Source organism: Mus caroli, chromosome 2 (genome assembly GCF_900094665.2).
Source record: "Mus caroli chromosome 2, CAROLI_EIJ_v1.1, whole genome shotgun sequence".
Taxonomy (NCBI): Eukaryota; Metazoa; Chordata; class Mammalia; order Rodentia; family Muridae; genus Mus; species Mus caroli.
The window spans coordinates 63249322-63264571 of record NC_034571.1 but is presented as its reverse complement, the minus strand read 5'-3'; the positions used below and the strand labels follow the sequence as shown (position 1 = coordinate 63264571).

The 15250-nt window shown below is 39.7% G+C and overlaps 1 protein-coding gene across 1 annotated transcript in view; it reads right to left on the bottom strand.

Moving 5' to 3' along the window:
* Positions 1-15250, bottom strand: part of LOC110289830 (ankyrin repeat domain-containing protein 36A-like) — a 179688-nt gene that overhangs the window by 17609 nt on the left and 146829 nt on the right. Inside the window, exons 59-66 of the mRNA XM_021156225.2 lie at positions 12215-12428; positions 11268-11439; positions 6490-6560; positions 5941-6058; positions 4293-4477; positions 3401-3605; positions 2667-2782; positions 263-386 (exon numbers count right to left, since the gene is read on the bottom strand). Coding sequence (XP_021011884.2) covers positions 263-386; positions 2667-2782; positions 3401-3605; positions 4293-4477; positions 5941-6058; positions 6490-6560; positions 11268-11439; positions 12215-12428 — 1205 coding nt within the window. The remainder of the gene's footprint in view (positions 1-262; positions 387-2666; positions 2783-3400; positions 3606-4292; positions 4478-5940; positions 6059-6489; positions 6561-11267; positions 11440-12214; positions 12429-15250) is intronic.

Here is a 15250-nt window from a genome sequence, read left to right as displayed (position 1 = left end):
CCAATGATGGCCGACTAGGCCATCTTCTGATATATATGCAGCTAGAGACATGAGCTCGCCGGGGGGTGGGGGGGAGTACTGATTAGTTCATATTATTGTTCCACTTATAGGGTTGCAGACCCCTTTAGCTCTTGGGTACTTTCTCTAGCTCCTCCATTGGGGGCCCTGTGTTCCATCCTATAGATGACTGTGAGCATCCACTTCTGTATTTTCCAGGCATAAAGGAATGTCTTAAGACTCTCACAGCATGTAAATAGCTCACACTGGGGACAAATGATGAATCAGTAGATATGGAACTTTTTGTATAAGTCTCATGAACTGAATTCTCTCCACTGACTGATAGCAAGATCCAATTGCTGCAGATAACAGCCACCCAACTCTTTGAACTTGAAGAGATTGAGATTGAGAGAGAGAGATTATTCATGTACAGAACTTCATGCCTGTGTTCTAGTCTTGGTATGGGAAGATACTTGGCAGGTTAACAAAAGATAAACATAAATATCAACTCAGTCATAGAACCTTTAATCTGCAATGACGCGCCCTACCTGCAAATATACTAGGGCAGTAGTGACACAGAGTTTGTAGAAGTAACCAACCAATAAAATTGACTTAAGGTCGACTCCATAAGATGAAACCTATATCCATCACTACTTTGGTGACCTAGACCCAGAAACTAGATAGCCCAGAGACCTAGGGTGAAATCACATACTATTGGTCTTTTAAAAAATAGGGATAAAATAATTCTTAATGGTATTCTGCTATACTCATAGATCAGTGCCTTATTCAGCCACCATCAGAGACAGCTCCTCCTGCAACAGATATGAACAGATCTAGAGACCCACAGCCAGACAGCACACAGAGGGGTGGGGAGAGGAGGGGGCAGAGAGACAGAGACAATGAGAGACACAGAGAGCATGCGTGAGAGAGAGACAGAGAGACAGATAGAGAGGAAAGAGAAAACTAACCAAGAGATGATAAAGTTATTGATAAGCATGACTATGTAATATGTAAATAGTATATTGTTTGTACAAAGGACTTGAATATACATAGTGTTATAGTTTGGAAAGTGTTATGTGTCTGTAGATTTGAGAATGAAGACTTGGTCAGAATCTGGTGCTACTGATTAAAGTACTGTAGTCCTTGTGGACATGGGAATTGGCTTGACAAACAGGCTCTTGGGGGGAGTGTGATTGGATTCTACCCTGATGCCTCTTCTGGGTCTTTCTGCTTCCCAGTCTGTGGAGATGTGAACAACATGGGGAAGCAAGCTAGTGCTGTGATGGAAGGCGTTACCCTCTGCCATGCCTTCTCTACCAAGATTGGCACTATTGTTTCAAATCATGTTGTAGAATAAAATCTTCCTCCATTAAGTTGCTTTTATCAGGTATTTGATTGGAGACATGACGAAAAGTAAAGTGCATGGATTTGGGTTTCTGCCAGGGTTCCTCAAATCCATGCCGTCCTGATGCCAAGGTATGAGTAAGAGTGTATGTATGTGGGACTCATTCTGTACCCACCATGGTTGTTTTCTTCTGGGTAAAGTATGCTTTGAAAACCAAGTAAAAAAATCACATAGAAAGTTTAGTATTTGTACACTAAGGAGAGTTATAAGCCCTTTAGAACTTGAATTTAGTCATCACTTCAAGATGAAGCCAGAGACAGTGTCAATGAGCTCTGTATTTTCCCCAAAAGAATGTTTCATAGAAAAATCATAACTGTCCTTAACTGAGGCGGCAGGTTGATGTCTCTTGGATGTCCCATAGCAGCTATGTGCTTCCTTTGTACCCCACCTGGTGAAACCAAACACTATTGGTTTTTTTTTTAAATAGTGATAAAGTGACTCTTAATGGTATGCTGCTGTACTTGTAGATCAGTGTCTTATTCAGCCACCATCCCAGAAGTGGGTTTGGGAAGATATTTGAGCTGTGTCTGTTTCCCTTTGAAAAGCTCTGAAGAGTTTCCCACACTTTCTTCAAGGATAGCCAAATGCTGCAGCAGGTCAGTAGGGATGTCTACATGCCTAGCAATTTTCTGACTTCACCAGGTTTTGTTCAGACAAAGGAAAAGAAGTTCATGGACTACAGCTTCTTCATAACAAACGTCTCTCACTTCATTTAAGAGAAAGATCCAGAACGCAGGAAAAAGCCTTAGCTCACATACCCCAGACAAATGAATACAAACATATGTATACATGCAGACAGAGGGACACACAGACAGACATGCATGTATTAGGTGCATATGGAAGACACCTAGAAGATGGAATGTATCTGACTGGTTTATGTTGTATCTGACAAACAGAGCAAAGGGATATAAACAGATTCAAGAGACTTTTGATGTGGTTAAAAGCCAGCACTGAAGAGATATTTTATATTGAAGTGTTAGCTGAAGGAAAAGAAAACACTTTCAGAACCAAACTGTAGGGTTGATGAAGAGTGTAGCTGAATATGAAAGACTTGACTGCTATTGTTTCAACATTATTACAGAGGAATGTAGCCTTGCACAAATGGTTTAAGGTTTTTGTTTAGAAATTCTGAGATAAATTTTAAGCTATAAGAATTCAGGTAAGAAAATGCAAATACAAAATGGATTCTTATTTTGCTTTTCATACACGCACAGGGCAAACAAAGAATGAATGCTTAAACAGATATGAAATGCTAAAGTCTTACAGAGTTTTCTCTTTAGCTGATTCCAGACATTTCTCCTTTTTTTGATGCAGCTCAGATTGTGGAGACAGACTCGACTTGGTGAGTGCTTTATTGAAATCTTCATTGTCATCTGCAGGCTTTGAAAAGGTGGGAAGTTAGCTTTTAAAAATACAGAACTTGTTCTGTCTGGGACCTCTTTCTCACAGGTTTAGGAATCTAGGCGAATTCTCTAAATGTTGTAAATCATGGTAAATGATTCTCTAAATGCTGGGAATCAAGCACACAAATGCAAGCAGAGGGCTTTCCCTAAAACAACTCAGATTGGTTGACATTTTCATTCTTTTATACTGTTGAAATTTACACAACAAAACACATCTCTTTTTAATTTGTGCTTTTGGGCAATGCCTGCTCCTGACTGTGTTTTATGTACATGCATTCACACAGGAGTGTGCCTTTTCAACACTCCAGAAACACTAAACGTAGCCAGGGTTATGGCTCTGCAAATCAGAATATGTTTGGCCAAGACTGCCCAACCCAGTCTTACTCCCTAGGGAACACTTTTGAAAGAGATAAGGGGCTTCCCCAAGTTGTCCTCAGTCGTCAACATGCTTGCTGCCCGCCGCCCCACAAAACCCTAAATAATTAAAAATGCAAAATTTTAAATCTTTTAAAAACTAAACAATTCACTAGTGTGCACATCAAAAGCTCAGATTATATTACCCAGAGAGGGGAAAATATTTAATAATACAACTAACCGCATCCAGGTGGGCTGTTATGGACTGATTTGCAGGCTGTGGGCCTGAAGTGGAAGTCAGCGTGTTCTCTTGGGTAAAGAGGCTTCCCGATCCCTTGCAGGGACACTCAGAAGCAAATACAGAGCTCAGCAAGTTTAGTAATGCAGTGTTGTGCTGAGTCAGCATGGCAAACTGGGTCATGGCCTCCTTCATTTTCGCTTCAGTCCTGTAAAGAGTGGGAAGGCAAATAGTATCTCATTGCCCCCACCCCCCAATCAACTCATTAGACACAGAACTCGGTTTGTTTGCCTCCTGTAAAGCATCACACATCGAAGAAAGAATTATTTGGAAGCACCATGTGAAATACCCTCTATTTCATGCCATGTTAATATTTTCCTATGATTTGAGTGTGACTTTGTGAAAAATAGAAATGTTTAAAAGAACTGTTTTCTCTAGTGGAAATGCTCAGGATCAGAATCAAGGCAAGTTGCCTAGTGCGATATGATACCCAGAGGAGACATGCCGGTTGTCCTTCACACTCTGACTTTATGCTACTGTATGCTAGAAAATATTCAAGTGTTCAATATTTATATTTCGGGGAGTATAGGCTAGCAAATTTGTAGAAGTATAGGTATATTAATGAGAAATCATCAACAAACTTATTGAAAAAACTTCTAAGAAACCAAGATAAATATGAGACTACTAAGAGCAAGCACATGAGTACATATGCCAATAAAGGGGACATGCCCTTCTGGGTTTGCTTCCTGAAGCTCATTTGTCATCAGTGTTTCCCATGATTATATTTTTCTAGTTAGTATTTATATCCATGATACTATTTTGTTAAAACACACTTTTGTGAGAGTTGATTAAGGAGCTGAATTAATATTCTATATGACTCTTGGGCTTTACTCACTCCATCAACTTATGTGACTGATGAAGTTTGACATAGTTTTCCAGCACCACACCATTCTCACACGTTCGGGTCTTCATTTCAGAGAATTCCCTTTCCAGATGTTGTGTTCTGAGTTCCAACTGGCTCATTACTGAAGTAGTATACATTTCTCTGAAAGCATTAAAGAAATCTCGTCCTGCTTGTGTCTGAAAAAAAATTACAAAGTTTTGAAAAGAGATACTATTAAATAGTCATAATATAAATAACAGTGCATTATATTTCTGTAGTTCTAGTCAATAATTTATCTGGAAGTTGAAATGTATGGAAAATGGTAGACTGTAAAGCATTTACCATTCTTGTTTACTGCATTTACTCTAAATTATAAAAAATTGATTCATTATTGTATGTATGTATGCATTGATTTCAGCTGCTAAGTCTGAAACAGATTTGAATATTTATTAATAGTATATAATTATATATTTTCCTTTCTATGATAAGTGAATAAAGCAGGATGATGAAATGATCTTCAGTACAGTCAGGGTTAAACCACAAGGCTGAGGAACTTGAGCACAACTCTCCTTCTTTGTCTTACACATGGTTATATGGGAAAAGCAGCAAGTCAAGCCACAATGCTTTTACATAGCATACAGCTTGACTGTAAGACTTGCAGGTCCCAATGACTCTATTCCAATTAATGGATCTTCTGCAGTCATAAGAAAGCGCAGCCAGCAAAGGCCTTACCTCATCTGAGAGGAGACTGTTTAACAGAGCTGCTGTTTAATCTACTAGCCCATGTAAGGAAACCAACTCATGGATGCAATGATGCTACTGCACTGAAGACTCCCCAGTGGAGTATTGTGGTGTCCATTCCCAAAAACAAATACATGAATGACTGCATTCTGTATTAACAGTGGGGTACCTTTCATTAGACATTTATGAATTAACATCCAAGAATATTATACACCAATCCTTGACAAGGTTGGACTCTAAGGTCCTTGAAAGCTAACAAACAAAGCGAATTTAAACAAAGGAACAAAAAATGTTTTCTGAATCTGTAGCACTAGGAAGTCTGTTTTCTATTATAGCCCTACTTGACATAGCAGCTGTGTCTCCATTTCAACAACTATTAATTACTCTTTTAAGATTCCAAAAAGAAAAATACATTTCTTTGGAAACAATGCTGAATGGTGATTACTATCATTAAGTCTCCACAGTCGATATAATTAATTCTCCAGACTCACTGACAGTTCAGATCCCATGATAATTGAGAAATGTACAGAGGGTTAAATTTCTTGGAAGATTTGCTAAACATAATGACACTCAAACAGGCTTCTGCACAGCAATGTCCAGCCCATTTTTGTCAGAATGGAAAAAGAAATGTAAAAATCAAAGTGTTTATCATTGAATGAAGGGAGTGAAACACAGAATATCTTAAGACTTTGGCTGAAAACAACTACAGTCTTTTCTGTTAGCATATTACTATCAGCATATCTAATTATATGGGTTTTGTCAACTTCTTTATAACGGAGAGGACTGGCACTAGTGGTTGTAATATAAACATCTTTATCCATAAGAATTCTATTGGTGCCTACAATATTCTTACATTCAATGACTAGAGAAAGAAACTCTCCACTTCAGTGTGATAGGAATGAATTAAACGCTGGCTTACCAGACGGCCAGTTCCTGACAATATCTTATCTTCATTTGCTAGTTTTCTCTCAAGCTGTTCTATGGTCTCTGCTTGCTTTTTGATGGTTTCTACTAACTTCAAAACTTCACGTTCAACCCTAAAAGGTAGGTATATTTCCATTAATTACTCTGAGATTAATTATAAAATTAGACAAAAAAGAGACATTTGAATCTGAATCTGATGATATGTATTTCGGATGAAATGTCTGGAAAGTAGGTGATTTGATAAATTAATCTCATTTACATCTGGGTCCAGTGGTTAATGTGAAGAATGGGGTGTGAACAACTAGACATTAGTTCTTTCTTGGTTTTGTTGGAGACTGAACACCAGGGTGTCAACCTTAAGCAATTCACATCCCCTACCTGTGAGCTGCTTCCAAAATCCTAACTACACATTGCAAGTAATTCATAGGAGACATTTGTAGAGTTCTAAACAGATACACATATCATTGTGTTTCCAGTATTGCGTGGAGGCTTGTTGTTATTATAACTATTCAAGTAGACTCCTATGTACTGCTTTAAGTCGTACTTTTGCAGGTGTCCCTTCGTCATGCTGTCACCATTTCCAGCCTCTGTCTCTGGATGCTGTGCTTCTTGCAACTAACAGAAGGAGAAAGTCAGAACACATTAATCTGCTCATAGGCTCTCCATGAGCTGAAATCTGACAGGAAGACAGATAGATCCCACCGAATCATTCTTACTGCATTTATGCTCTTCCTCAGAGTTGAATGAATTCTTTGTTGCAATAGGGATTTTATGGCTGGCAAAGTCAGTCTTGCAAGGGAAAGCTAGTTAACCCTCACCTTTATCTTTGATTTTCAATTTGAATTTTTTTTTTTTTTTTTTTTTTTTTTGGGTATCTCACTATGTCAGTCCAAGCTGACCTTAAACCCATTGTTCTCCTTATGTCCACGTCCCACACACTGAGGTCAGGCTGTGTATCTCATCATACTCTGTGCTCAAATTAAAACATTTTCAGAAATTCAGATTGACAAAGTTGGTGTTATAGGGAAATCCAGAGGATATACTTGTGGTGAGCATTTCTAATTTTATAGTCAAAGCACCCCTTCGTTAACTGTAATTTGAAAATGTCACACATAGGAATGACAGAGCTAAACCAGTGAAATATATCAGTCTTCCGCTGGGTAACTGTGATGGTTTGTATATCCTTGGCCCAGGGACTGTCACTATTTGGAGGTGTGGCCTTGTTGGAGTAGGTGTGGCCTTGTTGGAGTAGGTGTATCATTGTGATCATGGGCTTTCAGACCCTACTCCTAGCTGCCCGGAAGTCAGTCTTCCACTATCAGCCTTCAGATGAAGGCATTGAACTCTCAGTTCTGCCTGTACCATGCCTGCCTGGATGCTGCCATGTTCCTGCCTTGATGATTATGGATCGAACTTCTGATCCTGTACGCCAGCCCCAATTAAATGCTGTCCTTCCAAGGGTTGCCTTGGTCATGGTGTCTGTTCAAGCAATAAGATCCTAACTAAAGAGCCGGGCGTGGTGGCGCACGCCTTTAATCCCAGCACTCGGGAGGCAGAGGCAGGTGGATTTCTGAGTTCGAGGCCAGCCTGGTCTACAAAGTGAGTTCCAGGACAGCCAGGGCTATACAGAGAAACCCTGTCTCGAAAAACCAAAAAAAAAAAAAAAAAAAAGATCCTAACTAAAACAGATGTTGGTACCAGGGGTTGGGGTATTGCTGGGATAGGCCTGACCATGCTTTTGTCCACAAGAATGTGGATTTTGGGAAGCAGTGGAATGACTTAAATGGGGCTTAATGGGCTATCCTAGTAGGAATATGGAAGACTTGGTTACTGAGAATAATTTAAATTGTGTGGACTTGGCCCACGAGGTTTCAGTGGAGAATTTCAATATGTGGCCTAGAGACTGTTTTTGTGATATTTTGATGAAGAACATGGGCTACTTTTTGCCCTTGTCTGAAGAGTCTGCCTGAGGCTAAGGTGAAGATACTCAGATTAATTACATTAATAAAGAAAGTCTCAGAAATGCCCATCATAGACTTTGTTCTCTGGCTAAGTCTTATGAAGAGCATTTTAAACAATCGTAGCAAGTTAAGAAAGGAAAAATATAAAAAATATGGTCCGAGTATTAAAGGGGGACCAGGAAATGAAATGGAACCTAATCCTGTGTTCTAGGAGATAGTAGATTAAGGGAGTGGGATTTTGGGGCAAGATCCTACTCAGCTAAATTTAGATCCAAACATGGTGGTACACACCTTTAATCCCAGGAGATAAAGTCAGGCAGATCTCTGAGTTCAAGGCCAGCCTTGGTCAGAGCAAATTCTAGATGAAGAAAAGCTTAAACCCAGGTGGGGTGGTACACACCTTTAATCCCACGAGACAGGCATGCACATCTCTGAGTACAAAGTCAGTCTCCAGAGCAAGTTCCAGGACAGCTAAGCTTAGGCAGTGGAGGAGCTTGAACACAGAAAGCTGGTGATAATGTAATATAACAAGGGGCCAAGTTCCAACCCCAGGACACAGGAGAACTCAGTGGCGTTGGCTATTTGGTTCTGGCTTTATTGTCAAGAGGAGTAGGATACTACGGGGACAATTGATGCTGGTTAGCTGGAGCTAAGAAATGAGTGGTGATTAACAAGAGACCAGCATCTCTGAGGTGAAATCTTCAAAGTGTTTTTTTGAGAGCACAAAGGTCCAGAGCTAGTCAAGGTTGTACCTCACACTGCAGCTGAACTTGTGTTGGAGTCCGTCAAAAGACCCTCACTCACAAAGACCACAGAAATCGCCATTGCTGCAAACCGCAAGAGGATTTTTTTTTTTATTGCTCCCACGCATTGGGGAACCCCACATAGCACGCAGTCAAGAGGAGAGACCCACAACAAAGAAAGAATACACTTTTTATATCTTGTAAGGGGCAGATTTAGGCAACAAGGCTTGCTGGCTTATTCTCATAGGTATAGCAAGTAACCCTTTCAGGCATTGGTTGGTTTGTACAGGGTGACTGTGTAACCCTTTGGCCTAGTGATTCACTCTGCCTGCCCTTATGGTGGGTTATCAGCAAAGCAGCAGTACATTTTGAACTTATGGGTCAGCTATTAACGTCACAGCTATTAACATCACAGGGAATTCTAGCAAGGTCAGGGCGGTTTGTGATTTTTCTCAGAATTTAGTGTGGGGCGGGGTAGGGGTATTTCTCTGGGAACTGCTAATCTTGTTATGGTTATTTTTCTGAGAATAGTTCATTTTGTTTTGGCAGCTGTAGACTTAGTCATTTTGACCACTATGTTTCTGAAAGTCCCTTCAGAGGGGAAGGAGCTAGGTGGTCTTGAACTTATTTTGGATTCTACACTTGTTAATATATAAGAGTTACCCAGGTGGTACTGGTTTTGAAGGCAGGAAAGGGCCATGAAGAGCAGCTGAGGCTCGGCACTGTGAGAGGCCATGGAAGACCATTGGTGAAGGTGCAGCCTCAGTTGCAGTTGATGGCCCAGGACTGAAGAGATCATGCTAAGGCATTAAGGCTTGGCACCATGAAGAGAGCCTATGAGAGGCTATTGATGAAGCCTGGTTGCAGGAGAAGACAGCAGCATATTGGAGATGCCAGTACCATGGGATGATCACCAAGAAGAGCAGCAGCAGTGGAGTGAATTAACCTAGCTTAGAGTGCTACAGAGGGCAGAGCTGGAAAAGTAATGCCAGCCCTTTGGAGGAGCCCAGATCATGTGTGGATCCCAGACATTGAGACAAGAAGCTGTAACATTAGGAGCTGCTTTGGAGACCCCAAGATTTTTGAGATGTCAGAGCCATAGGATATCTCCTGAAGGATGCTGCTAATAGGGAGTGGAACCAGCCCAGGCGCACTGTATCATGATTCAGGGATGAGAACGTAAGACCATGTGTACATTCTAGAACTTCACCAAACACTCAGTGGTTCCATTCTCCCAAACTCCATTTCACTCCCAATAACTTTTAGCAAAGTACTCAGTAGTAGATAGCTCATGCTTCTGTGGATAGCCCCACTCCTGCACACATGCGAGCAGCAACAATTAGATTATTTTAAAAAAGACATTGGGGACAGAGAGATGGCTCAGTAATTAAGAACATTTGCTTCTCTTCCAGAACACCTGAGTCTGGTCCCCAGAACCCAAGTCAGACAGCTCACAACTGCCTGTAACCAAGTTCCAAGGGATCTGACATCCTCTCCTGGCCTCTGCAGTCACCCACATGGAAATGTGAATATAAAGATACAGACACACACACACACACACACACTCACACACACACACACACACACACACACACACACACACACACACACACACACACAGAGAGAGAGAGAGACACAGAGAGAGACAGAGAGAGAGAAATGATAAAACAAATCTTTAAATGCAAAAAGCACATGATGTTTGGAGGAGACATGTTTAGGAAGAATCAGAGAGGTGAGTGAGGATACATATAATCAAAATACATTGCATACATGTATAAGATTCTTGAAGATTAAACAGAACATATTATAAAAATAAACAAACAAGAGTTCTCCAAGTTCTTCAGTGTAAGTAAACATGCATTTGTAACAACTTTGTCTTTTCAGGAACCTTCTAAGGTATTAAGCAGGAATCCACAGCCAAGATTTACAATAGATAATATGCAAATAAAAATCTCAGAATTTAATTTCCAGAGGTGTGGGGATAGAGTCTGTGTACTGTGTAGATGTATCAACTGTCAATAAAAATCTGAGGCAGGATTAGAAGGTGGGATATCCAGCAGATAGAGAAAGGGACTCTGGGAAATAGTCAGGTATCTAGACTAGGAGGAAGTCAGATGTACAGAACAGAGGAGAGGCAACTAACCACATGACAGACACAGAATAATATAAATCTGTTAATAAAAGTTATGAGCTAGTTGAGAAACAAACCTAGCTTATGGCTTAGGCATTTGTTCATAAATAATTATAAGCCTCTGAGCCCTTATTTGGGAACTGGGCTTGGCGGGGGTTGGGTGGGGGAGAACCACCGTTCCACAGGGAACAAAATTAAATTGATACAGTGCACTTAAATGCCACAATTCAATCTTTCTGCTCCAAAATGGCCTGCATGCACAGTAGAGGCCATGTGACACAGCCTGATTTAATGGTAGAGTACACACCTCAAGTTCGTGGGAGCACAGGCTTGCAACGTTAGTAGAGCGCTGAGAATTCCAAGCTGCCTGTTTCTGTCATGTTCTTATCCTTAAGGACTCCCTGCACTAAACTGAGTAGCGATTGTAAGTCACATTATTTAAACAGATGTAGAAGTAGGACTTTTCTTTTTTAACCAGTAAATTTACCTTATTTATATCATTTCTGAGATGCTGCAGCTCCATATCCTGTGCTCTAAGGCGCAGTTCAAGTTGTTGCTTTTCTCTTTCGTGTTGTTGGTCCTTTTCAGTTAATTCTTTCTTCATTTCTTCATACCAACCATCAGGATTTCTTTGCTGCACGTCTTGTTTTTCAGGCGATCTGCAAATCGAACATGCAGACATTAAAATTTCATTTTGGTAAGGGGTAAGTTCATTTTATTATCATCCAGTATTTGCATTATGTTCTTTTCTTTTACAATGTCATTCCTGCGTTTGCAATTCAATCTCTAAGAAGCACATGTGGACTAGAAGGGTCGTAATTAAAGAGTGTTCAGGGACTTGACCAGGCTCTGTTACTAGCAATTCTGTGACTATAGAAAAGGATCTTTTAAATTATTCAGAAAAGTGAAAAGTTGAAAATTGCATACATTTTTGTTGCTGCTGCTAAATTATTAGCTTTTTTAAAGATCCTAACAATGTGCTATTAGAATTAACAGAAAAATGAAACTTCTCATTGCTGCTTTGGAGGAAAATGGTCTGGACAAATGACCCCTTGCTTCTTCAAAGGCACCATGTGCTATACAAATTAAAATCACACACACACACACACACACACACATACAAGAGAGAGAGAGAGAGAGAGAGAGAGAGAGAGAGAGAGAGAGAACAAGATGAGAGAAATAAGATAAATGGTTGACAATAGGAAAGAGGATGTGAATATACTCACTCTGTTGCAAAGGACATGATCCTATACTCCAGTGTAATTCTAAGATTAAATACCAATCCTGAAATCATTCAACCAACAACTGGGCTAATGAAGCTAAGAGACATTTCTCAAGATGGGTAATGGTAATGCAGCTCTGACATATTTCCCGCAAGACTCCGTGGTCTGCCCCGACTGCTCATTCACACTTCTGCAGAGCGGGCAGCCATACCCCACATCGAGGAGATCTAGCTGCTGCTCTTCACGTCTGCATCTGAGCTGCAGTTTTGCTTTTTCTGTTTCTCGTGGCTTCTTCATCACCCTGTGACCTTGGTTTCTCTTGTTCTTACTTTTTGCGATAAGCAATTCTGAGTGATTTTGGTTACGTTCTAGTATCATTTTATATGAATGAACCGCATCCTGGATTTCCAATGGTTTTCCAGAATCTGCATCAAGAAAGGGTGGGTAGAAATTTAACACATGGACACTTTTTGTATACAGAGGCTTGTACCTTTTCATAGTCTGTCATTCATGGTAAACAGCTGCAAACTGAGTGCCTACAGTGGGGAGTGCATTATACTAAGATTTTTTTTTTTTGCTTTGAATTAACTGCTTTTATTTAGCTTAAATCTAGTAGAGAAGACAAAATAAAATGACCATTATGAATTTAGATATATGCCAGAGTAGAGGCCTGGGGTTCCACAGAATATCTTTTTCTACTGTACACAGAAAGATTTTCCATAGGAAAAGACTGTCCTACTAGGAGTCGAGAGGATGAATAGTTAACATCTGATCAGAAGATGAAGAACATCCTAGCCAATCTAGACAGTGCGCTGGGACTTTGCTGCAATCCCTTTCTAGGCAAGAAAGAAAAATAGACTCTGATCTGTGATACTATTACATGCAAACATAAAACACTACAAAGAATATAAGAGCTGGCCGACAGGGAACAGGGCAGGGACATGATCTGCCCATTACGGTCAGTAACTCGCAGCAGCTGTGGTTACCTGCAGAGACTTGTACAGGACTGAGCTGGGTAGCATTCTATCAGGGATGAGGAAGAGTCGTATGTGCCCCATTGTTTTCTGAGGAGATCCTGGCAGTTAATGATCACTGGAAGAAGGGAGGGACTCTTTTTCCTGCAAGGGTATAGTAACTAGAACATTTCTCTGTGCTCCAGTAAACAACCTCACCTCTGTGTTCACTCGAGCAAACCTAATTAAAATGTGGTAAGTCTGATAGAAAGGAACATAGAAAGGAAACGTGCTGGGGAGAAGGGATGGAGAGAAAGTGGGAGGGTCATAAAGGAGGATAGAAGAAGGTGAACAAAGTCAAAATACATTATATACATGCAAAAAATAGTCAAAGAAGAAATAAAAATATTGAAAAAGTGAAAACTAATATATGGCAAATAAATGATGATTCAGGCATGGAGAATACTTATCTTTGATAAGTAAACGAGTCTTCACTGCTAATGTCTACATTCTCTGGTATGAGAGGTTATTAAGGCCAATACACGAGAAAAAAACTGGTGAGGTCAAACAGCATAATTGCTCATAGAAGAGTGAAACTTGATCATCTCTCATCCTGCACAACATTCAATTCCAAATGAATCAGAGACCTCAACATAAGATCTGACACTTCGAATCAGATACAGGTGAAAGCAGGGCCTATGTTTGAGTTTATTGGCAAAGACAGGAATTTCTGAAAGGAGCCTGATAGCTCAGGAGTTAAAACCAAAAATTGATAAGTAGGATCCAATAAAACTAAAAACATTCTATACAGCAAAAACACTATCACTTCAGCAAAGAGAGTGCTTACAGAATGAGAAAAATTATTAACTAGGTACATATATATATATATATACACACACATATACACACACACATATATATGTATAGGGTAGAAGGGGTAATACAGGAAGCTAATAAAAATGCTATAGACACTATTAAAACTTCCTATGAAAATATTTACTACTGTAGAAGCTTAGACATATGTATGTTTATATATATGTATACATATATACATATATATATGACATATAATTAGTACCTAGAATATACAAAGAACTAAAAAAAAAAATCAAGAAAACAACACAAGTGAAAAACGGGACATAGGGCTGGGGAGATGGATCAGTGGTTATGACATGTGCTGCTCTTTCAAGGGTTCCAAGTTTGAGTCCCAGAACCCATATAACAGCTAACAACCATGTGTAACTCTTGTTCCAGGGCATCCAGTGACTTTTTATGGCCATGGATGAATAAGGGACACAGATACATAGGCAGGAAGGACACTGACACACATAAAATAAAAGTTTAATAGAAATTAGTTCTCAAAAGATGAAATACAGAAGACCAGTAAACATTTTAAAGTGTTTAACATAATTAGCCATCAGGGAAGTGCAAGTTAAAACTACTTGGAGATTTCCTCTTACTTCACTTAGAATGACAATAATAATAATAATAATAACAACAACAATAAATACTGGAATGAATGTGGGGGAAGAGAACACTTATTTACTCCTGGGATGAAGGCAAACTGGTGTAACCACTATGGAAATCAGTGTGGAAGTTCCTCAAAATCTTAAAAGTAGAGCTTCCACACCATTCAGCTGTAGCATATATCATACTATATATGAGATACCATATATCATAATAGTATATCCTACTATATAGATAGAGTGTCAACAATGAACATTGTTTTATTCACAGTAGCTAGGAAATGGAAACAATCAAGATGCTCATCAATTAACTAATGGGTAATCAAAATGAGGTAAATGGAATATTGCTCAACTACTAAGAAAAATGAAACCATACAATTCATAGGACAATGGAGAGTTGGAAATAGTTTCTCGAGTGAGGTAACCCAGGCTTACAAATACCACTTGTTTTCTCCCACTCACGAATATGGCTTTAAATCTTCAAATATATGTGTATCATTTGCAGTGCCCAAAGAAGTCAGGAAATTATGGAAGAGCCATTGTAGGTAGAGAGGCCTTTAAGGTGGGCAGAGAGAAAGCGAAGGTATCAAGATTTAAAGAGGATGAATGAAAGAGGAAAGGTTAAATTAGGATGGTTGAAAGAGGAAAATTACTGACCACCAGAACTCTCACCCCAGAGTACATTCTGAACTCTCACACCAGAGTCCTACCCCTCCCAACTGAAGACTGCTCCAGGAACATTTTTGAGATAGAGGCTTCTTGGAGCAACCTCAGGAACATTTTTGAGATAAGGGTGTGAGTAAAAACCTCAGTTCCAATGAATCAAGT